The sequence below is a fragment of the Lodderomyces elongisporus genome, chromosome 5 (assembly GCF_030384665.1).
Source record: "Lodderomyces elongisporus chromosome 5, complete sequence".
Taxonomy (NCBI): Eukaryota; Fungi; Ascomycota; class Pichiomycetes; order Serinales; family Debaryomycetaceae; genus Lodderomyces; species Lodderomyces elongisporus.
The window spans coordinates 1,600,735-1,626,552 of NC_083677.1; the positions used below are offsets into that span (position 1 = coordinate 1,600,735).

The following is a 25,818-nucleotide window of genomic DNA, read 5'->3' on the forward strand; positions in this document are numbered from 1 at the left end:
AAATATGAAAAGTTAAAAAAGAAAGAAGAAAAAATAAATAAATAAAAAAAAATCTTGAACAACATAAAACCACCTTACAAAAAAATAAAATTTGCAATCTCCGCTGGTGAGGCTCGGTTATCTAATCTCCTGCAAAAATGCCGCTCTTGTCACATCTTCCAGGCGTCTTTTTAATCGATTAGAAGACCCATTCTTTATTTACTATCATCGCCTACCCATCTCTCCCCTACTTTATGACAATTGAGGAATTGATCGACGACTTTCCTTTATTCAAGGCGAGTCGTTTAAACTCACTCTACTCAGCATTTCAAAAGAATAAACAACTTAACCCTGAAGGGTACGAAGCCAACATTCGAGCGTGGAAATCTTTGTTCAACAAGATCATTGCTACAGATGCATTGAACCAAGATAGCATTCTTTCTATTACTACGTATCAACCAAACTTGGCAGAGCTGTTAGCACTTCCAAAGTATGGAACACCTAAGAACCTCGATAACATATTGCAGGAATTTATCGATACCGGGGTTTTAATCCCAAATTCTTTATATACGAATGCTAGAGAAAATTATCAAACAACTGTTAGTGGTCACTTTGGAATTTTGGGAGTATTGAATTGGAACAACTGGCTACAATGGAGAGCACTAAAGGGATTCAAAGTCTCCGATAGCGGAAAATTGAAAAATGAACGATACATACATTGGGATCAATTAGTTAATATTGGGAAACAAGTTGCGAGATTAATCAGTGAAAAAATTGTAGATAATGATCCATTTTTGGGGGATTTGTTGACGTTGGAGATGCTAAGGGAAAAGCTTGAACAAGTTATCAAGAACGACAAACTGGAGAAACCATTTCATTCTTTGTCCTTATTGGATTTGAAAATCTTGCTCATCTATTGGGAACGTGAATGCGACCAATGCAATTCTATCAACATCAATAATAATACTTTTATTAAATGGAGCCCGGAGAAAATGCGCAACGAAGAGATTAGCATTATCAATATTAAATCAACAATGCTAAATCTTGAAAAAAGACAACATGAGTTGGAAGATCGAATCGGAAAAATCGATTACAAATGTGTTTTAAAACTTGACGCCGAGCTTCGAAAGTCGAAATTATCACAATTGATGCAAAAGAAAAAGTTTTTGCTCAAAGCATTGAGCACAACCAATAGCCAGGTTATGGAAGTACAAGGGATCTTGCATAAATTAGAAAATGCACGATTCAACTTGGATTATGTCTCGACGCTTAAAGAAAGTAGTCTGGTTATGCAGAAGTATAATAAACAAGTTGTGTTGGAAGATGTTGAGAAAATCCGTGAAGATCTAGATGAAGAAATGGAAAAAATCGAAGAAGTCAGTGATGTCCTTGCTGGCGGAAAGCCTATTGTTGTTGATGATGTTGATGATGATGAACTCGAGCTGGAGTTGAATCAATTGCAGAACGAATTCGAAAATGATATCAAGAATAAGCAAACGGAAAAGAAAGAGAACTCAGTAACAGATTCAAATACAGTTTCAATCGACAATAGCAATTTAGTCAAAACTGGAGATGCACATAATAATGAATCGATGATGAAGGCAGCAGCAGCTGTTGATGAAAAACGTAAAGATAATGAGTCATTAGGAAAAGAGCAGGAAGCGTTGGTTGAGAAGTTGACTAATATGAGTATTGAAGAGAATGGTACCAATCCTTCACTGTCGGAAAACACAAAACAAACAGAACAAAGAGAACAAACAGAACAAGCAGAACAAGCAGAACCTCTACTAATATAAATATTACTAGTTATATATTTGGTTCAGGAAGTTATTTCATTCTAGAGATGAATAAGTTTCATTTGGGCAAAATTGTTTTTTCTTTTTTCTCTTTTCTCTTTTCGTTTTTAGTTTATTGTATTTTTCTTAATTTTTTTTTTTATTTTTTTGCAATAATATACATTAAACAAAACATACTCTGCAACTGTTGTACTACACACCTTCCAATCTACCAATACATATACTTACGTAATTAAATTGCATTTCTATCCAAGAATCTGCAATATTTGTTGTGTCAAGTTGTACAACTCTATCCTTGGATCCTCGTATTGTTCGTCACCTTCGTTGTTGTTGTTGTTGTTGTTGTTGTTGCCATTTCCATTTTGCAAATCTGTTTGGGCCAATTGTTGTTGCGAACTGCTCATTTTTTTAATTCCAGTAAGGATCAACTCATCGTCTGAAATCAATTGGTTAAACTCTGCACTGTTAGACTCTAACAATTGTAAAATGGTCCAAAGTGCAATATGTTCAAAGGTTGCTGAACCCGATTCTAAAAACCTAATCAAAAAGCCATGGATTCCTTCATCTGGTTGTGTCCAGTTACTGAGTATATAATGTTTGTGTTCTGGTGATACGCGCGAGCACAAATTGGCCAATGCTGCAGCAGAATTGCCACATACTTCTCCATTCTCTGAAAATGTTAATGGAATAAGGACATCAATAATATGGGCTTCGTATAGTTTTGGCTTCAAGTCATCTGCTAATGCAAGGATAGCAAAGCATGCCGAGATTTCAGATTGAACAGAAAGAGGAACTTTTAAAACCAAGTCTTTGCATTTATCCACGGCACCAGCAGCAAGCAAAGCTGTGCGGTTCTTTTCACTAGAGGCAGCTAGATTTCGCAAAGTTGACACGGCGTGGCACTGAATCTCCTCCGAGTCTGTGTAATCGAGTAAGCCAACAAGTGGTTTTAAGAAGCCTGCTTCGATAATGAGTGCCTCGTTCAATGGATGGATGGAAATGTTTCTAATACATGCAACAGCAGCAAGGATGAGTGGTTGGTGGTTGCACATGAGCAATTGCACCAAATGGGGTAGTCCACCGGCACGAACAATTTCAACTTGGTACCCAGAATCTGATGCAAGATTCCTCAATGCTAATGTAGCTTGGCACTGCACACGTGGTGACGGACTGTCCATCAAGGTGACTAGTTGAGAGACCAACTTTGGTTCTGTACTAGCCAACTTTTTCCTATTGGATTCGTCAACGGCGATATTTGACAAAGCTGTGGTACAATAATATTGTACATCGGCATCCTCGTTGGATAAGAGCGAAACCAAGACTGGAACTGCACCTGCATTAACCAACTCTTGTCTGTTTTCACCCAGATGTGTCATATTAAGCAATGCTCCCGTAGCATTTCTTTGTACTCGAATATCTTTCAGTTTGGCCAATTTGGTCAATGGAATCAAAGCACCGCTCTTGGCAATTTTCGATTTGTTATCATCCTGGGTGGCCAAGTTGGTAATACAACCAACAGCGTTACATTGTACTTCAATGTTGGTTGACATCATTTGCCTGATTAATGGCTCCAAGCCACCCATCTCAACAATAAGAATTTTGTTTTCAGTGTTTACAGCAAGATTGCCCAATGCACCACATGCGGCTCTTTGTACTTCAGAGTCGCTCGATTGCAAGAGTATTAGAATTGGTTCCAATACATCTCTGTTGACTTCCCTGACATCCTTTTCGGTAATCTCGGCAAATGCTAAAGCCGCACTTCTTTGTAAGTCGATATTCTCGGAGTATACCAAAGTACTCAAGGCCCTCAAAGGTCCATTACTGAAGAAATCAACATCTGATCGGTTCTCGAGGTATTGTAGCAATGCTGAGATTGCCTCCCTTTCGTTTTCTGCTAATAGCAACTGATTGCTACTTCCGTCGCCACTGCGACCTGATAAGCAACTGCAACAAGCACCCATCTATAGGATAATTATAATTTGTGTGGGGGGGGGGGAGAGGGAAGAAGGGGAAGAATTTGTGAGTTTGAGGCAAGCAAAGAAGGAAAATATAAGATAAAGATATAGATGTATCAAGAACTTGTTCAAGTTGTTGTTGGTACTCTATTTATTTAGTCAGGTTGTATGCGCGTGACTGTTTGTATATTCTTTGCTTTTCAAATTCTTTGCAATTATTGTTTAGCTGTTGTATTTTGTTATAACCAACGGCTGTAATTAATTAAATGTCGACAGATAAGATATTTCTCCTCGTTCAGGTTTTCGCGGTTTCTCACTTTTTCTGATTTTTGTTTCTTTCTAGCTTTCCTGTTCTATCTCTCCTTCTCTTCGTTCTTATTTTTTATTATTCCCTACTAATATCTGGTGATGAATTAATCGGGGATTCGAGGATTAAAGTGTTAAACCAAGATGTGGGTTCGATAACTTTCTTAAGCTGATTACTTTTATTTCAAATGTCAGTTAAACAACGATGATGTAAGATACTCCTTTAAGCCGTTCTTATTTTCCGTTCTGTTCTGTTCTTTTCTTTTTTTTTTTTTTTTTTTGCTCTTTCTATTTTGGAATGTTCAAAGTAAAGGTTGTTAGTTGGTGGCGGGTACGATAATTTTTTTGGTGTTTTTTGCTGGTTTCCCGTCTAATCGTCAATTTGGAGTGTTATTTTTTTTTCTCCTTTTATTATTTTTATTCTTTATTCTTTATTTTTTATTTTATTATTTTAATTCCTTTGCTTTATCTTTGATATGGGATTGCCGAATTGGGTTAAAAGAACGGCTTGCTCGTAGCACATGGTATTCACGTGGTTTGCATGTGCATGTCACATGATAAGCTTTAAAAACAATACAATACAAAGACAAAAATTGTTCATCACGAACAAACAAAACAACAAAAAAAATAAACAAAGTTTTAAAGTACAACCATAAAGAGTGTACATCAAGATCATCTTCCTATGTCTCCATCTTCCAACTCGGAAGTACACAATTAAAAACTAAAACACTTTCTATCAATGACGCAACCAAGGAGTGCTTGGCAGGACCGTGTCCAAGAACTCATGCATGTTATCGTGGATCCTTTTATCCAAGATTTTAATAAAAGAGGAGTCGAAGATGAAGCAAAGATCAAGTCCTTGTTAGTTGAACCAGATGCTAGTGTTGATAGTATGTTTAAAACAGCTATTATGCGTGCTTTGGAACTGACATTGTATCTCCCACCAGCAATTACTCGAAAAAGAAAAGCAGCCGCAGCTGCTTTGGATCAAATGGGATACCCTAACAACCACCAACAACTGCAACTGCAAGTGCAACTGCAAGAACCTCAAATCAAACGAGCGAAACTTGATGGTCGTGAAGGAATAGAATACAACCAAGGACAAGTGCCAGTGCAAGTTCAAGGGCAAATCCAAGGGCAAGTTCAAGGGCAAATCCAAGGACAAGTTCAAGAACAAGGGCATGAACTGGTGCAAGGGCAAGAGCACATTGATGAGCCTCCTAGAATTGTTGAAGTAGACAAGGTCATGTCCCTCAAATCGCAAAAGCAGGTTTCCGAAGAGCAAATGAATGATTTTATCACTACAAAATTGGAAGATTTGGAAGTGTTGTCAATTCCAGAGCACTATCCAACAAAACCTCAGGCTGCATCCTCTTTGACAGAAATATATTATTTGACCCAAACATTACCTTCGAATAAATTGATTCCCGGTAGTCACAAAACATTGATGACGGAAAACTACGAGTTGGCTCTATTAGAGGGAAAGGTTGCAGTGATTTACTCTAGAATCGAAGAATTGAAAAGACAAGGTAAGTGGTCTCTGCGACAGCCGATTAGATACTACGATCCATTTGTCTACACAAAGTTGGGGAAAAGAAAACACTTTACGTGGGACAATTTACTTCGAGAAGCTTCGTGGATGGCGGAGGATTTCCAAGAAGGCGCAAAGTATAAGAAATATTGTTGTGTAATGATTGCACAGGCTGTAAGGGAATACTGGTCCTTGGGTAAAGAAAAAACATGCGTCGTGCGGAGAATTCCTGCTGTATTGGAGGAGAAAATTGATGAAGAAATGGAGAACGACGGAGATTCTTTGGATATCGAAGCAAATGTCAAAGATAATGAAAACGAAAATGAAATCAATAAAGATAATGCAGATGACAACAAGCTCGAGTCAAATAATGTGGAACAAGTGGAGTCCGATAGCAAAAGAAAACTTGTTACCAATTTCAAAGCTCTAAGAGATTCCAAAAGAGATCCTGTGGTTTCAGATACACCAAATAGTGTTAAAAACAAGACCTTATCAAGAACTGTCAAGAAAGATAAATCAAGCGAAGAAAAAACTATTGTTCCAAAAACTTTGTTTTTCAAAGATTTGAAAGCATTCCAAAAACCCAAGGACACCAAAGCTGGAGGTGAAGCTAAAAGTGAACCGCAAGATCATACTCCTATGTCCATTTTTGCTGATCTAGAGCCTGGTCAATCAAACAAGCTCAATATCAGCATCGATGAGCTCAACAAGTTTGCAAGATCAATAATGTCCAATTTGCCTATTCATAAAGCTTTTGGCTCCAGCGATGGCAAACTTGAAGTCCAAGAACCACCCATTACTTCTGTTTCGAAGTTACTTCTCCCTTTCGAGAAGGATAATGACTGGTACAAGATAATCTTGAAAAAGCAATCACCAGAGCACCAGAGCAAAAATTCGGTCTCACTTTCTCATAAACTTCCTGAATATCAAAAGGGTGTGTTTGGTACCCAATCACATAAGAAATTCAATTTTTTGCGCCCACCAAAGCCACCATTGGTGACAAATATTGAGTTTAGATCACCCACCGTGTGGCTTCCAGATGATGACAAAAGGCTTATACATTATGTTGCTGAGTTTTGTTTCAACTGGGACTTGATTGCAGATCACATGCTGGTTGTTTCGTCTGTACCCACGTTGCGCAAGTACGAATCCAATATTGAAAGACGTACACCATGGCAATGTTTTGAACGGTACATTCAATTGAATCTGAAATTCCAGTTTTCAGATATGAAAGGTATCTACTCGTTTCATGCTCAACAATGGTTGGAACAAGCACACAGAACGCAGCTGACTACGAAGAGACGTGTGTCGCCCTTGGGTGTAGCGAACGATTCTATACAGAGAGGGCACAGAAAACTTCGATGGGCCTCGATGTTTGATGCAATGAGGAAAGCTATGAAGAAAAGAGAGATTGCACTCGCCAAGCTCAATCATCGTAAGAATACTAATGAATTGCAGAATAGTCAACAACAAAACTCGGCCGCGAATCTGGATAAAAGAGGAAATCTTGCAAAGGTTCCTACCCCCTTGGAACTTTCCAAACTCAAATACGAGAGGGATAGGACAATTGCAGAGGGATCTAGGCAGAGAATGCTCGCTGCAGTAGCACAACAGCAACAACAGCAACAACAGCAACAACAACAACATCAGCTTCAGCAACAGCATCATCAACAGCATCATCAACAGCAACAGCAACAGCATCATCAACAGCATCATCATCAGCAGCAGCAGCGTCCATCGCAGCCTCAGCAACATTCCCAACAATTTCCTACTCAACAGCAGCATCCGCAAATAAATCCTCAGCAGCAACAACAACAACAACAACAACAACAGCAGCTTTCTCAACATCAGCCACCACCACCATCTCAACAACCACAACTACAACAGGCCGCTAGAGCTCAAATGACCGCGGGAGCTGCGTCTCAACTTTCTATCCAGCAGCAACAACAACTTAGACAACGACAATTGCAACAACAACAGCAGCAGCAGCAGCAGCAGCAGCAAAGGATTAGTATAACCCAGCAAGGTCAAAGTCCTCATCAAATACGTGCACAAGCCCCTGTTTTATCGTCTGCGGAGAACATTCATATTCCCCCAACACAACATGGCTCTCCAAATGGTGTTATTAATAATGTCTCACAAGCACCGATAAAGATTCCAACAACAAAGGATGGAAAACCATTGACTAATGAGCAAATACAACAATTAATGCAGATGGAAAAACAAAGGAGACTTCTTCAGCATCAACAACAACTTCAATTACAACGCCAGCAGCAACGCCAGCAGCAACAGCAGCAACAGCAACAGCAACAGCAACAGCAGCCGCATTTGCACCAGCATCAAAATCCCCTGCCACATCAATCAATTGATTATCCTCAACTGCAAAACTTCCAAAACAGCACACACGTGCAACTGCCCCAACTTCAAAACTCACAAGTCAATACTCAGCAATATCAAGCCGCACAGCAAGCACGAATTAATGCAAATTCTCCGACTGTGCCGCAATACCTGCCTAGTAAAGTCAATCAATCACCTCCCACGCCTTATTTTCCACAACCAGGTCAACCCCAACATCAAATCTCGCCACATCTTCAACAGAGCCCTACACCTGTACCACAAGCAGTCCAACAACAACGCCCCCAATCACAACAACACCAGCAACAACAAGCACAACAAATCCAACATCGTCAATCCCAACCACAGCAATTGCAACAACCTCGACAACCACAACAGCCACAACAGCTGCATAGGCAACCACCGCAACAACAGCCGCATAGACCACCACCACAACAACCGCATCAACTGCAACAACAACGTCAGGGGCAAGTACGTCCTCGCATGCAATTTCAGCCCGCACAAATTACTGCAGTTATCAATTCTATACAAAATCAAAATCCTGGGCTCTCGAAGGAACAAGTGACGAAACTTGCGGCGCAGTATCTTGCTAATCTTCTGCAACAGCAGCAACTACGTCAGAGACAAGCGGCAAGTTTGCAACAACGTCGACAATTACAACGTCAACAACAACTGCAGCAGCAGCAACAACAGCAACAGCTGCGTCAGCCGCAACAGCTGCCTCCTCTACAACTGCCTCTTTTACATCAACTGCAGCCTCAACAACTGCCTCCTCTCCAACAACTGCCTCCTCTCCAACAACTGCCTCCTCTCCAACAACTGCCTCCTCTCCAACAACTGCATTTGCAAAATTCTACGACATCTAGTATAGTTCCCAACACGTCGCCGCAGTTGACACCCCAGCAAATTTTAGATGCTGCTGCTGCCGCTGCAGGTATGGGTCTGAATCATGTCAGTGCTACAACAAGTCCGCAAATGAATCAGAATCCAATGAATAATAGTCAACAATGAGGAATGTGGTTTTTAGAAAATAGATTATGATGTATGAAAGTGTAGCATTTTGTATAGCAATATCATGGTTTACCAATACTACAAATTTACCTGATGAGTAAGAGATACTAGTGAATATGTGTTTGCTTTGTAATAAGCATTCGTAGATAAGTCGGGTTGACTGCAAATAATTTTTTTAAAGAGAATAAAATATAAAGATGAAATAAACATGAGATAGAGAGGGGAGAAAAAAAAAATTTAAGGGGGAGGAGGGCTGCAGTTTAGGAAGAAGGATTAGTTGTAAAATTAATTTAACTTGTCTAATTTAGACATGGTAGAAGGAGTCAACTTTCCACAAAATCGTAAATGGTAGTGAGCAAGACAGAGACCAGAACTTTTAACCATCAAATTCCGCACATTCCCTCTATTTAGCACTCTACGTTTCTCTCAATCCTGCAACTACATCACAGTTATCTATTAATTTTTATTTTTCATCCATTACCAACATACAATGTCATTGACTCAAACTGATTTAAAAGGTGTCGTGCCTCTTGTGAGCCGTGGTAAAGTCCGTGACATCTATGAACTCGATCCAGAGACCCTATTATTTGTTGCCACAGATCGTATTTCGGCGTATGATGTGATAATGTCCAATGGCATTCCATCAAAGGGAAAGATACTCACCAAGCTTTCAGAATTTTGGTTTGATTTTCTCCCTGTTCCAAATCACTTGATCAAAGGCGACTTATTTGAGAAATACCCGCAATTAGCTCCATTCCGTTCTCAATTGGAAGGAAGAGCTTTGATTGTTCGTAAATTGAAATTGATTCCACTTGAAGTTATCGTTCGAGGATACATTACTGGGTCTGCATGGAAAGAGTATAAGAAACTGGGAACTGTGCACGGAATCAAAGTTGAAAGTGGGTTAGTTGAAAGTCAAGAGTTTAAGGAACCGATCTTCACCCCAAGTACCAAAGCCGAACAAGGTGAACACGACGAAAATATAAGTCCCGAACAGGCAGCACAGATTGTTGGCCAAGAGTTATGCGGTAAACTTGAGAAACTAGCAGTAGAGTTGTATGTGAAAGCCAAGGAGTATGCCAAGACGAAAGGTATCATTATTGCCGATACTAAATTTGAATTTGGATTAGACGAAAATGATGAAATCGTTTTAGTTGATGAAGTATTAACTCCCGACTCCTCGAGGTTTTGGAGTAAAGAAAACTACAAGCTAGGCGAGGGTCAAGATAGTTACGATAAGCAATTCTTGAGGGATTGGTTGACTAGCAACGGCTTAAATGGTAAAGATGGTGTTGCTATGAGTGATGAAGTTGCTAAAAAGAGTAAAGAAAAGTATGTCGAGGCGTACAAACAATTGACTGGTAATAAATGGCAAGAATAATTGATAAACAAGTAGTTATGGTAATAAGCATGGAAACTAGAGTGCTTAATTAAGAAGAGATATCAAAATACAATACAAAACAAAAGAAAAGAAATGAAATGAAATGAAAAACATTTTGTAATCACAGTAATCATTAAAGGTTTTCTCTAGTTTATTACTTATGCTATTTGAAATTAATTTATGCGATATTTACGTACTTCTGTGTTTCTTTGTCGTTCATATTCATCAGTGACTCTGAATTTTGGGCTGGCAAATTGTGCTGTCAAATTTGGCTCGCCATATGTTGCCGCTACATTAAGGTTTTTGTTTCGTAGAACGATATCATCGCCACTGCTGCTGCTTGCTGATCGCATATCATCTAATGGCCGAGGACCTCTAGGTCGCGAATTTATACGTTCTTGCACTCTCTTTTCAATTTGCTTTTCTGATTGTTTTTCCAATTGTTTTTCAACTTCCTTCTCCACCACAGTCCAGAACTCCTTTTGATAACCTAACCTCACTTCCTTGGCTTCCAAGTCCAATGCTTGTTTTTTGAGGTTGAACTCGCCAATGAGACTATTTTCCATTTGAACAATACCCAATTCCTTCTCTTTTAGTTTTGATTCTTGTACTTGTAAAAACTGTTCTTTTTTCTTAAGCTCCTCGCTTTTATTAATTAGTTCATACTTCAACAGGGTTAGGGTCCGATTGTATTCGTTTAGTTCCATTTCTTTACGTAAGAATTTAACGCTTAATGTGTTTATCAAATCGTAACAAGTTGGTCGTAATTCGGGATCAACGGTTATACATTCCTTGATCAAGGTTCTTAGTTGTATGGAATAACCCTCGGCCAAGTTGGGGATCACGCCTCGTCGAATTTTTGATTGTAGTTGTAAATGAGTTTTTGCTTGAAATGGAGGTACTAAATTACACAATTCGTAGAGCACGCAACCCAATGACCAAATGTCACAAACTGGAGAATAAGGTTCATCCATAAGCACCTCGGGTGACATATAGTATGGTGTTCCTACATAGGTTTTGGCGAAATCGTTTTGGGTAGTCAACATTTTGGCCAAACCAAAGTCTCCTAGTTTGAAAACATTATCTTGAAGAAAGATATTATCTGGTTTTATATCGCGATGAATAATCACTGAGTCCGAATTGATCTTGGGTCCGTTTCGATTGCTTTTTGGCAGGCTGCTTCCACCCTGGGAAAATAAATTGACTTTCTCTGCATCTGACCCATAGTGACATCGATATAATGCACAGAGCATCTGCACCAATACTTGCCATATGAACTCCTCGGGTACTTCGTCATTCCGTGCGCGGGTAGCATTGATATATTTGGCCAAGTCTCCGCCCGAGCAATACTCCATATAAATGTGAATGCATTTCTGTGCAATAATGTGGTCGTGTTTATAGTATCGAACAATGTTTTTGTTGTTCAATTCCTTAAGAATGCGTAGTTCTGAAATGATTTGGTTTCGTTCATGAGAATTCATTGATTTATACTCAATCTCCTTGCGTACGGCTATTTCATGAGTAAGTTTGTTGCGCACTTTCCTCACGGTGCCAAAGGAGCCTTTACCTATTATTTCAAGTGGTTCGTATTCATTCATGTTGGTCTTAGTGGTTAATGCTTCATAATAATGTCTTGGGAATATGAAATGGGGGAAAAAAAAATCAAGCAAAATTGTAATAATAATAAAAATAAAATAGAACCAAACAAACTGAAACGAAACAAAACAAAACAAAACAAAACAAACAGGACAAAAAAATGATTATTGAATTGAAAATGAAAAAAAAAAAAAAGAAAAGAAAAGAAGGAAAATGAAAATGTTTTGAGAGTGATATAGTAATCAGTGTTTAGTAACTTGTCTCTCTAGTATTTTGTTGTTTAACGTTTCTCGTAAATTAGCAAATAAAATAAGGATTGTTTTGAATGGGGTTAGAAAAGGATTGTAGTTGGCGAAGATATCAAGCAAAGTGAAGGGGAAGGAAACGAAATAAAAGAAGAAGAGAGAGAGAGAGAAAAAAAAAATTACAGGATCAAAGGTAAACAATTGATAAAGCGGGATAGTTGCACAAAATCAACAAATTGAACATTCTCGTCTACATATACACGCTTACACACACAATCTATGTTTCTCACATTCACTCACACTCATCCACATGTTTGCTTGTTTTTTTTTATGTCTATTTCAATTAATGTTATAGTAGGAGTAATTTATGCCCAGTTACCTAAGAAACTCATCAAGAGCATGCCGGCAACAAGTGCAGCCATAGCCAAAACCGTGTGCACCATATTGGTATGTCTCAAGTATCCAAACAACCAATCGTGAGCCCACATTTCAATTAGTCCCGTCCACAACAACACACCAGCGGAGAATGAGTCCAAAGTCCCCAACGCTATTATCGTTGACTTGTCGTTTCCATTGAATTGGTTGAGCACTCCAATCCCAATGGCCATACCAATGGGGGTAATCAATGCAAACACCAGGGCCATTATGACTTTTGTCACGATGGTAGCCGTTTTAAGGTCAATGATCCTGGAGCCAAGTGCAATACCTTCAAAGAATTGATGGAATACAATTACAATAAACAAGGTGATAAAGTATGTGTCTGCTGTTACGGCAAGTGTGAGACCAATAAGGATTGAGTGAAAGACGATACCTGCTTCGAGAATCATTACTGAGATTTTCTCCTTTCTTGGGTCAACCAGTGGATTGATCGAGTGTGCTGACACATTTTCGGGAGATTTCTCAATGGAATTTTCTATTGAGTCTTGGATTGAGTCTGCATGGTTGTCACCTTGCTCGACATCGTGGATGTGTGCACCTTGCATCTCTTTATTGTTTATTCTTGATTTGCCAAGGAGCCTGTAGGCAACATATTCAATCAAAAAGGCGACAAATAACCCTGCCATGGTGATTGCGGGCCCAGTCGCCTCGTAGCTCAACCTTAAACAAGAATTACCCCAAATGAGAGCAGCGTGGGTCATGAGATGAACAAAGGCGGTCGATATGACTACTCCGGTTCCAAACTGTTTGATTATTGTTATTAAAACGTTTTCTTGTGACATCTTGAATAAGGATTTCAAAACCATTGGTCCAAAAGATCCAATGGCACTGGTCACTAAAATCACGAAAAGAAGACCGATACGTAATGGGATATTGTAGTCTCTTTGAACTGCTTCACAAGTTTGTGCATCTGCATTTGTGATAGAGTCATCCTCGCAATGCTCTACGCCAGCATGGAAGTGACAATTTGATGAGGAAGAAGATGTGGAAGAAGATGGCGCTGATTCGACATCTGCCGAATTGACAATAAATTGGACATGCTCCTCGCCGTGCATACAATAAGTTTCATTGTCGTGTGCATGACATCCAGTATAGTTTGTAGGCGCATCAGCAATAGTAGGGGTAATGTAGCCTTCATTTCCTTCGGGGTCTTTACAGTACTGTAAGTCACCATGCATATGACAGCCTGTAACTGAAAAAGTTTCCTCGTGGTCGTGACTTTCCCCTTCTTCTTCTGCTTCATCTTCGTGGTCGTGACTTTTCTCTTCTTCGTGGTCATGGTCGTGGTCATGCTCTTCTTCATCAGCACGTTGTACAATGTTGATTAAGCTTCCATCCACCTTATCTTGTGGGATCTGAAATTTCAATCCAGCGGCCATATTTTCAGACCTCACCATTTTTTGTCTGGAAGGGGTATTGAAAGAACTTTTTGAAGCATCAATGGTTTGTGCTAGCAAAGCGAGTAACCAAATAGAATTGCACTTGTTGATCTTCATGACTCTTGGTTATCTTGTTTGCTTCCTTATATTAATGAAAAAAAAAACGAACAATAAAAGAAAATGGATATTTAATTCTGCTTTAGCCAAAAAACAAAAAAACCAAGCTAGCTGAAACTAATGGGATTTATTGTAGATTATATATACTCGGAATCCTTTATTTGTCAATCTTCCTCCTCTTCCTCATCCTCATCCTTTTCTTTTTCTAGTTGACTTGCTTCTCCTCTTCATCCTTCTGTCTCATTTTCGCTATCCTTTTCTAATACTAATTCTACTTCTACCTCTTACACTATTGTTTAAGTGCAAAACTTTGACACTTTCAGCATATTCGTTAACATTGTGCTCAATAGCCAGCTGACTCTATGATTGACATGCAAGGTGGTACTCTAAAGAAGCTGCTATATTTTTTTTGTTTGTTTTCACTTTTTACTATTATTATTCTTTAGCTTTGCCAAGAACCAGATGTGATGAATAGTTATTGGTTTGGATTGGAATACATATGAAAAAAAAAAGGAAGAAACAAAATCTCTGTAATATGTTTTTTTTGGTTCTTTTGACTTTTTCTTGGAACCAATTTGTCCTTGTTGCTTGATGAGGGAGAAGAAAAATAAAAAAAAATAAAAAAATAAAATTTGGTATTGAAGTAAAAGTTGATAGCAAAGAGAGCTAATGTAGCTGATGGAAGCGGCGTTTACACAAAGTGTAATTGGTACAAGATGTTAAAACTTGGAATTATATGCACTTTTGTATGATTATATACTTGGCGCAAGGTAGTGGTTATGGTGGTGGTGATGGTAGTCGAAGTAAGAATTGGGAAGCGTACCTTACCTTGGTGGTTGTTTAAATAAGCAGCGGAAGATGGAGCTGAATGTGTATTTCAGGTACAAAGAACTTGTCTACTAATACTGAGAAATGAGTCCAAACAAAAAAAAAAAAAATAGGAAATAAAAAAAATATTTGCAAAGGTGGTTGGTGTATTATCAGTATTTGATACGTACTAATGAAATATGTAATAAACATAGTGATATCTAAGCTTATGTTGCAATGCCTTTAGTTGGTTAGTTGGAAATTTGTTTAGCTTGTTTAGTTCATTATTATAAGATGATGTTTTGGCTGCGAAAACATCATAGGGAATAGTACAGTTCATCAAAGTGAGGGGAACAGCAACCACCAAGGTGTTTTTCCTCCTTGTTTGTATTCTCTCTTTCACTCACTCTTTCACTCTTTATTTTTTTTAAACCGTATTTGTCCATTTTGCATTTCCATGTTGCATTGGACGGAACATAACCATCTACCAATGAAGTAGATAATAAAAATTATTAGTTTTCAATTATTCAACTTATTTTAACAGTTGGTATAGTCTATAACCAAATCTCCTTGGCACCCAATCTGCAGAGGTTAAATTCGATTGATTACCAAATTTTTCAATCAATCTACATATTCCCTAAAGCAATTGGAATGGAGTGTGATTACATTCTCTTTTCAAAAAAATTTTTATTATTTTTTGATTTTTTTTTAGCATGTTTTTCAAGTAAACTCTTAGTTGACTAATTTTTTATAAGAACAATCATAACGACAAATGTTGTTTCCACCAACAGAAACCTTTAATCAAGAATTCAAATAGTTTGTGGTAAATACAAGTATCTCTTCCATTTCAAATTTGTATACTCTCTTATACATCCAATCTTTTCTCATTGGAATATAGTAAACAAAAGAGTAATTCCATATTGTTCAAGATAGAGGAAAGCCAAAAACAAAAAAACAAGAAACATCCAAGTCCCGTACAATGTATGGACAGGGATATGCCATTACATATAACCAAATAGAGTCAAAGTATCAAAATCAGTATACCAATAAACAGTAGATATTATTGACGTTATTCAAATTACAGAAAAATATTACTTAAAATTGAAAATAAAAGGGGAAGAAGCAAAGATGAAATGACAATCAATTGGAAAAGATGAACCGTTTGCAGATGCTTGGGTATACCTTCCATTGTCGTGGCAAGGTACCAAACGCTTTGAAAAAAATTCTGAAACCGCGTTCCCAAATTGTTTTGAGTAGTCTCCATCACACTCTCAGAATTTACTTTTTTTTTTTTTTTGTGCTGCTTATTCTTTTCATTTTGTCTTTGTACAGAACGCGTCTTGTTCTCAAAAACACTCTCTTTCCTTTCCAAAAAATTTGGGCATCCTCGTGACTTACATCATTACAACTCTTCTTTTGCTTCTTTTGCTTCTTTTGTTTCTTTCTCTCTACTTTGTAGAACAACCACCATAGCCTTCACAACAATGTCGTCAAACATTGATATCAAGTTCTCCGGCACCGGTAATGAGAAGCTTTTTATACGAAACCTCAAGGGCAAAAACGCTAATGATATCAGATTCATCGACCACAACAAGGAATACTATAGCTGTCTAGACTCTGACGCAGAGCTCATTGCCGATGAAATCTACAAGACGCGGTCTGTACTCAAGACCCAGAATGGCGTTACATACATCACCATGTCAACACAAGTGTTTTTCAATGCCTTGAGGTTGACATTGTTGGAGAAGCAATTACGCGTCGAAGTCTACAATTCACGAACATACGAATTGATTTGCAAAGGTACCGCAGGTAATTTGGATGCATTGGTACTGGAGTATGGAGTTGACTTTGAGTTCCGCGACTGCTCAAATCCATCAATCGCTGCAGTGAAAATCGTCGGGGAGAGCAACAAGGTGGGCGTTTGTCTCATCGAAGAAGACATCATTAGATTGTGCGAGTTTGAAGATAACGACTTGTTGAGTAACTTGGAAGGTTTGCTCGTGCAGTTTGGTGTAAAGGAAGTTGTAGTGCCAAACTTGGGAGAAAAAAGATTGATGCTGGTCATTAATAAAATCTCCAACATTGTGGTGAGTACGTCAACTCAGTTTAACACTAAATATATCGAACAAGACTTGGTAAAGTTATTAGCACACGGGGACGAAGCAGGAGAAGCAGGTGAAGTTGGCAACGACGCAATAAGTAACAATGACAACAACAGCAGCAACAACAACAACAACAACAACTTGGAAATGGCTTTTTCAGCAAAGGGGATAAAAATGACAGAACACCCAATTTCTTTATCCTGTTGTAACGCACTAATTTCATACTTGGGTTTGCTTGAAGAACAAACAGATTTGTCAACAAGTAGAGCCTACCACCTTGAAAAATATGATTTGCTGTCGTTTATGAAATTGGACTCGTCAACTTTGAAAGCATTAAATGTATTCCCCGAATTCAAGTCAACCACCATTAGTTCAATTTTTGAGTTATTGAACAAGTGTAAAACAGCCGGTGGGTCGAGACTATTATCACAATGGTTGAAACAGCCATTGACTCTGGTTGATGAAATTGAGGAGAGACAGACATTGGTGGCGTTGCTTATAAATGACTCTACCTTGAGAGTCTCAATTCAAAATGCACTCACCCAGATCCCCGATATCAAAAGATTACTAAAGAAGCTTACGATTGCAATGATGAAGAATGGCAATGAAAATAAAAAATTAGAAGATTTGGTAAGGCTATACCAAATTGTACTTGTGCTTCCAGAACTAATTGAGGCTTTAACTGATAAAGATAAGATTGTGGACAAATTTTGGCTCGAGCCAATCAAAAAACTGTATAGTGCACTACTCAAATTTCAAGAACTAATCGAAACAACAGTTGACCTAAAAGGCTTGCATGATCTTCATTCAAATTTTGATATCCGCCCCGAATTTGATGCTTCACTCGTGGAAATCAATGAAAAAAAGACCGAGGCAATGGACAGGATTAAGCAATTGCATTTGGACGCAGCGGATGACCTCAATATGGATGTTGATAAAAAGTTGAAATTGGAAATGCATCAAATCCATGGTTATTGTATGAGACTAACTAGAAATGACTCGGTAGTGTTGAGAAATAATCGCAAATATATTGAAATCCAAACAGTTAAAGCGGGTGTGTATTTCACCACCAGTGAGTTTAGAAAACAAGCACAAGTCTACACCCACTCATGTGAGGAGTATAATCACAAGCAAAGAGAGTTGATTCGCGAAGTGATTTCCATCTCTTTAACCTACCTGTCGGTGTTTACAAAATTGAGTTTAGACTTGAGCCATCTTGATGTCATTAATAGTTTTGCCAATGCAGCATTATTAGCACCCACTACCTATGTGAGACCCAAAATGATCCCATTGGACTCTGAAAAAAGAGTTGTTAATGTAAAAAATTCAAGACACCCACTTTTGGAGGTTCAAGAAGATGTCGAGTTTATACCAAATGATATAAGCATAGGAAGCAAGTTTTTCAATATCATTACTGGTCCCAATATGGGTGGTAAATCCACATATTTGAAACAAATTGCTACACTTGCTTTAATGGCACAAGTTGGATCCTTTATCCCTGCCGATGATCTAAGAGAAGAAGAAGAAGAGGAAGAAAAAGAAGAAGCAGCAGCAGCAGCAGCAGCAAAAAGCGGGGAAAATAAAAATGGTGCTCCCACACTTCCTGTGTTTGACGCAATCTTATCTCGAGTTGGTGCCGGTGACTCTCAACTCAAAGGTCTTTCCACTTTTATGATTGAAATGTTGGAGACATCATCGATCTTGGCCACGGCGACCAGAAACTCGCTTATAATTATTGATGAATTGGGTCGAGGTACATCAACATATGACGGGTTTGGTCTCGCATGGTCCATTTCAGACCATTTGATCCAAGTGAAGAAATGTATAACTCTTTTTGCGACACATTTCCATGAACTTAATCAACTTGCTAAAAAGTATCCGCTGGAAGTGGAGAATTTACATGTTGTGGCATATGTTGAAAACCAGGATGATATCACATTGATGTACAAGATCGAACCCGGGGTATCTAATAAGTCGTTTGGAATCAACGTTGCTGAAATGGTTAATTTCCCAGAAAAGATTATAAAAATGGCAAAGAGGAAAGCCGAGGAGTTGGAGGATATGAAAGGCGATGGAAATGGAAATGTAAGCGGGAACGAAGATGGAGGCAATGGCAAGAAATTACGTGGAAATAGAGACGAGTTGTGGTTGGAAGTCGAGAATTTGAAAAAAGTGTTGAAGGAATGGAGAGGCAAGGATTTGAATGCAGAAGAAGCACCGGCTGAATTGAAACGTTTATTGGAGAGAAATTCGAGTGCTTATGTTAAGGAGCTAATTAATAGTTTATAGATTTTGCATTGGAGTTGTACAAAAGCTTGTTTTTATTTTAAAGTATTTATCATTTGGTTTGGCGATACAAATATATAATTTTGATCAACATATTAAACAAAAAAGGTGTATGTCCGTTGTTGTTGTTGTTGTTGCAGTTGAAGCAAATTATATATATTTAGTCTATTTATGTCTAATAAGCAAAAATGGGTCAAAATACACCAAAATGAATGTTATAGATGTGGTAAAATCAAACAAGGTCTTTGTTCAAAGTAGGAGATGGGGGTAAAAGGTTTGGACCATATAAAAAGCAAAAGCAAAAGCAAAAGCAAAAGCAAAAGCAAAAGCAAATGCAAATGCAAGTGCAAGTGTCACATTGTGAAACGAAAAAAGAAAAACACCAAGACTAACACACATGTACACGTACACATACAATTGTCTAGTGTTGTTTCACCTTTTTAGCTGCGTTAGCATCAACTTCTGCTAATCTCTTGACTGCATTGTATCTCTCCAATCCATATGGATCTATACATTTCACTACGGGCAAAAATCCCATATAATACTTCAAGGTAAAAAATTGTTCTGTTCCAGTGATAAAGCATCTCAAGTACTCTTCGTAAATCAATGAAAAGTAAACACCAGTTCCAGTGAAGATATGCCACCATCCATGACCTTCCAAAAGGAAACCGTATGGGATGCCCCAACCTTTTCTAATGATTCTTACTTGATCACAGAAGTGGATATCCAAGTTCCACAAAAACCAACCAAACAAGAATATCCCAACACCAAACATTGCGATTCCGTCCATTTGCTTTCTAATCTTTTTGTCATTTACATGTTTCCAACTCAAGACCAACGATTTGTAGATGACACATCCATTGAGTATAGCATATGCTGTTTGGTGTAATGCTGGGTCAGTGTACACGTACAAGTATATATATGTTATCAAGCTAGTCGCCAGAAAAATACCAATCCAAATAGCAATGCTAACACTTTTGGGTTGGAAGGAGCTATATACTGACCAGAACGGCACAATTGTGGCGTATAGCATGGGTAATTCGTCAAGCAATTGGTATTCGTATTGCAACGTCATGTGGAATAACCAACTTCCGATTCCGACAAGCAAAAAGCCAAATGCAGTGATTAAGAATCTCGTTTCAAGCTTATTGGAATAGGCCAGGTAGATGGCAAAGATGGCGAGTGCCATAAAGGCCAGGTTCGTCACAGTGTTGACTGCTTCGGCGATATAAGGTGTTACTGCGTAGTTCAATTCACACCAGTCGATTGTGGACAGCGGTTTGCCCCAGTAACCGATAGCTTGCTCTTCAGCATATGGCCAAGCAAAAGGTAACATTTGTAGGATAGGATGGGATATTTTTTTTTTCTAATTCAACTTAAATTAATCGAATTTGAATAAAAAGTGGTGGATCAGTGGCGCAAGTTTTTATGAATAAAAAGTTGGAAAAGGGTAGAACAGATGAAAACGTGGAGGTCAATTGATTATTGAAAGCGCTGAAGCAAGGTGTAGTGAACTTGTTTCTTTTGTCGGTGAACTTTGTATCAAAAAATGACTTCACAGAACTAAATCTCTTTACTAGTGTGCCAATGAGGGATATATATATATATATATATATGTATAATTAGTAATACAAAATAAGAATTTGGTAGAGTGATCTCCAAAAGGGTCTAGGTTCTGAATCAAAGATTACGAAAATTGAGAATCTGCAAAAATTGAACTTTTATCTTTATTTTCAAATCTGAAGAAGGACTGGGTTGATAAATAGAAAAGTTGAAGAAAGAGATAAATCGAATTGAGTTGAATTTATTTAGATTGGATTGGATTGAGTTAAAATAAAGATGACGTTGTTGAAGCTAACGATATTTTAATAAGGAAAGATGGAGGGGTGTGTCTGTTCCTACCATAGTTTATCTATAGCCGACATTCATAAGTCCGGCGCCTAACCTCCTTCCCTATATTTTCTTTGTCCTTACTCAGCTCATTGCTGTCCCACGGGCCGAAGCAAAAAGCCAAAAATAAAAAAATAAAAATAAAAAAAAAAGGATCAATAAACAAACAAAACAATTAAAAAGGATAAATAAGTAATAAAAATGAAACAGAATATAAAACGAGGGGGAAGGCCAAGGAAGGAAGGGTGGATCAGGGAGAAAATAAGGTACTTTTCAAAGCAATGAGGTAAATAAGTCTTATTAGAAGTTCACATAAAACAGGAGGCAAGTAGGTAAAGATTGGTTAGCAGTGGCGCAATAAAAACGTGGCGTCGGGGTTGAGTACCTTCGATAACCGTTGATACCAACTACAATTAATGCTAATGCAAAGAACTCATCTAGAATTACTTTCTACTTGAAGATTGAAGAGAGGGTTCCACATTATCCTTTTTATTTTTTTTTTTAAATATAAAATTTATTTGTGCTTTGACAAAGTTCATATCCATGGCATCCACGGATACTATTATCTTTTTTATACTACTAATTTTTCTATTTCATCATTCATTAGTCTCTAACTTGTATACAAAATTTATGCTCATGTATATATATATATATATATATATATAAGTACATTTATGTTCCATTCATTGATATTAAATTACTGCAATTTTTTTCATCGACACGATGGATAGTTCGGAATGGGGTCGCAGAAATTTCTATATGTTTATATTGCACAAAGCTTTGTGCGTGTGACATCATTCTTGTACACAATTTTTCGCAATTTGATATTCCATTTGTTTTTTCCTTTTTCAATTTTTTCAATTTTTTGAGTTTTCACAACAACCAATATCCAATGCATTCATACAACTACAGTTTCAACTTTAACCACTACACAAACTTCACTTGTGTTTTATAGTCTGTATTGCATCACTATTTATTGTTCAAACCATCTGAGCCAGCATTCCTCATTGACGGGAGTAATGGTGTAGTAATCATTCATACACATCATCTCCTGATCGGTCTTGTTCTCTCCTTTATGTCTCTTGCCCAACTTGATAGGCTCGTCATCTTGCAATATCTCCTCACACCAATCGGAATCGATTCTGGATGCAAAATGCCAATACAAGTTGGCAATCACCATCTTCATTTCAATCACAGCGACATTCATTCCTAAACACATACGGATACCTTTACCAAATGGCATCATGAATTTATGCTGCTGACGAATACGCGTTTTAAACTCAATTTCCAGCTCACCATAGTGTGGAAGCCATCTTTCTGGTAAAAACTTGTTTGGATCAAAAAACACAGACGCCTCTCTATGCAAGGCAAATGGCAAGCACGAAATAATCGTGCCAGGCGGTATACTTATATCGTCCACCATATATGGCTTTTTGTCAACAACTCTGGGTTCAGCTCCTGGAATAGAGGCATGAACCCTCGTATTTTCTGTAAACACTGCATCAAGAAATGGTAAGCTATCAACTTTCTCGAGGTCCTCGATAATATCGGTTGGCCCTTTGGGTTTGCCAAATGTATTGACCAACTCCTCTTTGAGACGTGATTGTATATGCAAATGAGCTGGACGCGATAACTCATACGTAAAGTAACACAACATCGTGGCCGTCGTCTCATGGCCAGCAAACAAGTTATCCGTCAAGAAAGAATATGCTTCATTACCGAAAAATCCATGTTTTTTCAATGCTTCTAAAGTCGTAGGGTTACTTCTTTTTCTTTCTCTTCTTCCTTTAAGTTCCTCAAACTCTTTTTCTTGTTGGTTATCTCTTTTGTTTTCATTCATTTCTGGCTGATCCTCCTTTTCCAGACGTGCTTCTGCATCGGCATACAAGCTCAATTGGAACTTTGTGATATCTTTTAATGCATTCATTACTAATTTACTAGCTGCAATCTCCCAGAACTGCGGCATAAGCGTAGTCCAGAACCCCATTCCAGCAACTTGCCTGTGCTTAGCAACGATGGACCTTTCTTCGGGATGCAACAACAAGTCCAGTCCATTCTCTTCACCCAACTCGAACCTTGAAACTACATCCATTGCAACACATCCAAACAACGTGTAAACTTCTATACCCAAATTTTGCGTCCTTTTCAGTTTGTTGAACCAATTCGGCGATGTAAACCCTTTTGCATGCGGATTAAACTCTGGCCTTATGGACAAAAAATCTGGAGTTTCACCAGTCACTGAACTCTTCCTCACTACGTCAATAAGTCTCTGTGTGGTTTCGGCAATAATACGTTTCAAAGGTCCTTCTCTTGCCATCACATTGCTCTTGCTATACAACTTAACAATCATCTTTTTGTATTTTAAATGTTTATCATTTGTCAATGTAGCAAAGATATTGTCCTTGTCACCATGATTGGTATAGTTTGCATAAAATCTCGATTTGGGAAAATTCCGCAAGTAAATGTCATTGACAAACTTGTCCGAGCCATTAACGCTGATTTCATTTGGCGATAATATGACAATATTGCCATATTGTTTATGTAGATTATAAACCTTTTCGCCCCATGAATGTTTTCGTTGATAATGAAGACTGGGAATTCGTGAGATACGGTGAAGGTAGGGACCAGGAACTTTCCAAAGTGGAGACAGAACTGGGAGAAATACAAGATAATAAAATAATAATGCACCAGTAACGATAACATAAGTTTGATAAGGGTGTGTTTCAACAAAGGAGTGTGTTGCCTGTAATATATCCAATAGCATATTATGAGTTTGGAGTTTTTATTTCTTGGTCAGTTGTAGCTATTAATCAATGGAATTCTATGACTGGACACATATGATTGTGGCTAAAAGAGCTTACTCATGTCCTTCTTTATATATAATATAAATATATATATATATACCCATACGTGTTTCCAATGCACTGAGACGGCAATCTCCTAATTCTTCGAGGTGGAAGTTGTTCCCAAATCGGTATTGTTGTCAGAGCGGAATTTATTTTTTTATTTTTATTTTTATTTTTATTTCTTTTTTATTCCTTTTTTCTCTTTGGAGTTTCATGATAAGCATTGATTTTGCTCAAAGATAAATTCCGCGCAGTTACTTTGACTTTTATCTTTTCCCAATTTTGTACCACATTCATTTCTTGTTTCTAAACCTTTCAACTTTGTAGTCCTTGTTTTTATTGTTTTTATTGTTTTGATATCTATTTGATGTATTTGAAATTTGAAGTAAAGAAAAAGAAATGATGATGATGATGACCATACTCGAGCCCTACGGAGATACAAAGTATGGTTCAAGTTTTGCTAACAAGAATTCTATTCCGCGAGATTAATCATAGTGATTACTTTACCTTGAAGAAGAGTCAACGGAAGTTCAAAGCGAGATGCAGTTAATTACAATTAGTTGCAGTCAGTTGCTATGCAGACAGTTTACATTTTAGCCTGTTACTTTCCAACAGGATATGCTAAAAAAAAGTAATTTTAAAGATTATGCACTATTTTATTAACAATCTTAGTAATGGAATAATAAAGAAGGAATAAAGAATGAATGAATAAGGAATGAAAATGAAAACTAATTTTAGACAACACTAACCTTAGTTTCTGTTACCAGTATTGAGCCATTTCCATTTGCATTTCCATTTGCATTGCCATTTGCACTATCATCACCATTTGCATCAACCTTGATTTCTGTCACTTTTGTCACTTGTGCATTGTCACCAGCAACATTATAATGTGTAAACTCTTTGGCAATGTGGATTCCACATTCGGTTTTCACCTTATCCTTCCATCTACCAGCACGCTCATCTTCGCCATCTGCAACTGGTACGGTTGAATGCCAATCACCAACTGATTTATAACCCAAATTCAACAATTCATTGAAAGGCACGTTATTCTCATCGATATAGCTCTTGACTTGGTTGAAATCCCAGTTCCATAATGGATTAATCTTGAGTATATTATTTACTTCGTCTTTCTCCAAAATAGGCAACGACGACCTTGCGCCACCTTGAGATTTCCTCCTTCCGGTAAGGACAACATTTGCATTTAATGTCTTGTAAGCTCTCTGACTTGGTTCTACTTTCACCAAATAATCATAATACGTATCGTCTTTCTCCCACAATTCATCGCCATATTTCTTCACAAATTCTTCTTCAGTGTTAATACCACGAGGTTTGAACACATTAATCTTTGAGTCGGGATATTTTTGTTGTACACGGTCCAATAGTTCGTATGTTTGTGGGAAATGATACAAAGTATCAAGAAAAATCAAGTCAATTTTAACATTGGGGATCTTTGATATCATATCAGAAATGGCTAACCCAGTGAGACCAAACGCAGTTGTTTGATACAAATTGGGGAACGTATAATATGCCCATCTGATCAAATCCTGAGGGCTCAACTCGATAAGACGTTTATTTAAAAAATCAATGTGCTCATCGGTTAAATTCATTGGAATGCTAACTGTCATCTTATTTTGCAGGAATAAAACTAATGATTGAAAACTTGAAGTTAAAATTGAGGTTGAAACTGAAAATGAGAATGAATTTGAGAATGAAAGCAATGACAAGAAGGTGAAATGTAAGTTGATATCCTCCCAAGGTTCAAAGCTCTACTTATAGATAGGTAGATTGATATATATAT

General features: G+C 37.7%; 9 protein-coding genes across 9 annotated transcripts; 4 read left to right on the plus strand and 5 right to left on the minus strand. All coding sequences in view use genetic code 12, as the record gives it.

The window, feature by feature from the left end:
* Positions 1–233: 233 nt before the first annotated feature.
* Positions 234–1,775, plus strand: PVL30_004450 (uncharacterized protein; the record flags this gene model as incomplete). Its single annotated transcript, XM_001523095.1, has 1 exon — positions 234–1,775. The coding sequence occupies one exon, from the start codon at positions 234–236 to the stop codon at positions 1,773–1,775; it is 1,542 nt and encodes a 513-aa protein (XP_001523145.2).
* Positions 1,776–2,020: 245 nt separating this feature from the next.
* Positions 2,021–3,736, minus strand: VAC8 (Vacuolar protein 8; the record flags this gene model as incomplete). Its single annotated transcript, XM_001523096.1, has 1 exon — positions 2,021–3,736. The coding sequence occupies one exon, from the start codon at positions 3,734–3,736 to the stop codon at positions 2,021–2,023; it is 1,716 nt and encodes a 571-aa protein (XP_001523146.2).
* Positions 3,737–4,824: 1,088 nt separating this feature from the next.
* On the plus strand, positions 4,825–8,933 carry eaf1 (RNA polymerase II transcription elongation factor SpEAF; the record flags this gene model as incomplete). The annotated part of the gene is made up of 2 exons (XM_061119571.1): positions 4,825–4,832; positions 4,865–8,933. 2 exons carry the CDS (start codon positions 4,825–4,827, stop codon positions 8,931–8,933), a joined length of 4,077 nt encoding a protein of 1,358 aa, XP_060975554.1.
* A 490-nt stretch (positions 8,934–9,423) lies between these two features.
* ADE1 (Bifunctional purine biosynthetic protein ade1) lies at positions 9,424–10,314 on the plus strand (the record flags this gene model as incomplete). The annotated part of the gene is made up of 1 exon (XM_001523099.1): positions 9,424–10,314. The coding sequence occupies one exon, from the start codon at positions 9,424–9,426 to the stop codon at positions 10,312–10,314; it is 891 nt and encodes a 296-aa protein (XP_001523149.2).
* Positions 10,315–10,487: 173 nt separating this feature from the next.
* On the minus strand, positions 10,488–11,912 carry KIN3 (G2-specific serine/threonine protein kinase; the record flags this gene model as incomplete). The annotated part of the gene is made up of 1 exon (XM_001523100.1): positions 10,488–11,912. The coding sequence occupies one exon, from the start codon at positions 11,910–11,912 to the stop codon at positions 10,488–10,490; it is 1,425 nt and encodes a 474-aa protein (XP_001523150.2).
* A 608-nt stretch (positions 11,913–12,520) lies between these two features.
* Positions 12,521–13,990, minus strand: ZRT1 (high-affinity Zn(2+) transporter zrt1; the record flags this gene model as incomplete). The annotated part of the gene is made up of 1 exon (XM_001523101.2): positions 12,521–13,990. One exon carries the CDS (start codon positions 13,988–13,990, stop codon positions 12,521–12,523), a length of 1,470 nt encoding a protein of 489 aa, XP_001523151.2.
* Positions 13,991–16,380: 2,390 nt separating this feature from the next.
* Positions 16,381–19,287, plus strand: msh2 (the record flags this gene model as incomplete). The annotated part of the gene is made up of 1 exon (XM_001523102.1): positions 16,381–19,287. The coding sequence occupies one exon, from the start codon at positions 16,381–16,383 to the stop codon at positions 19,285–19,287; it is 2,907 nt and encodes a 968-aa protein (XP_001523152.2).
* Positions 19,288–19,705: 418 nt separating this feature from the next.
* On the minus strand, positions 19,706–20,620 carry YDC1 (alkaline ceramidase ydc1; the record flags this gene model as incomplete). Its single annotated transcript, XM_001523103.1, has 1 exon — positions 19,706–20,620. One exon carries the CDS (start codon positions 20,618–20,620, stop codon positions 19,706–19,708), a length of 915 nt encoding a protein of 304 aa, XP_001523153.2.
* Positions 20,621–22,147: 1,527 nt separating this feature from the next.
* Positions 22,148–23,938, minus strand: PVL30_004458 (uncharacterized protein; the record flags this gene model as incomplete). The annotated part of the gene is made up of 1 exon (XM_001523104.1): positions 22,148–23,938. One exon carries the CDS (start codon positions 23,936–23,938, stop codon positions 22,148–22,150), a length of 1,791 nt encoding a protein of 596 aa, XP_001523154.2.
* Positions 23,939–25,818: the final 1,880 nt, after the last annotated feature.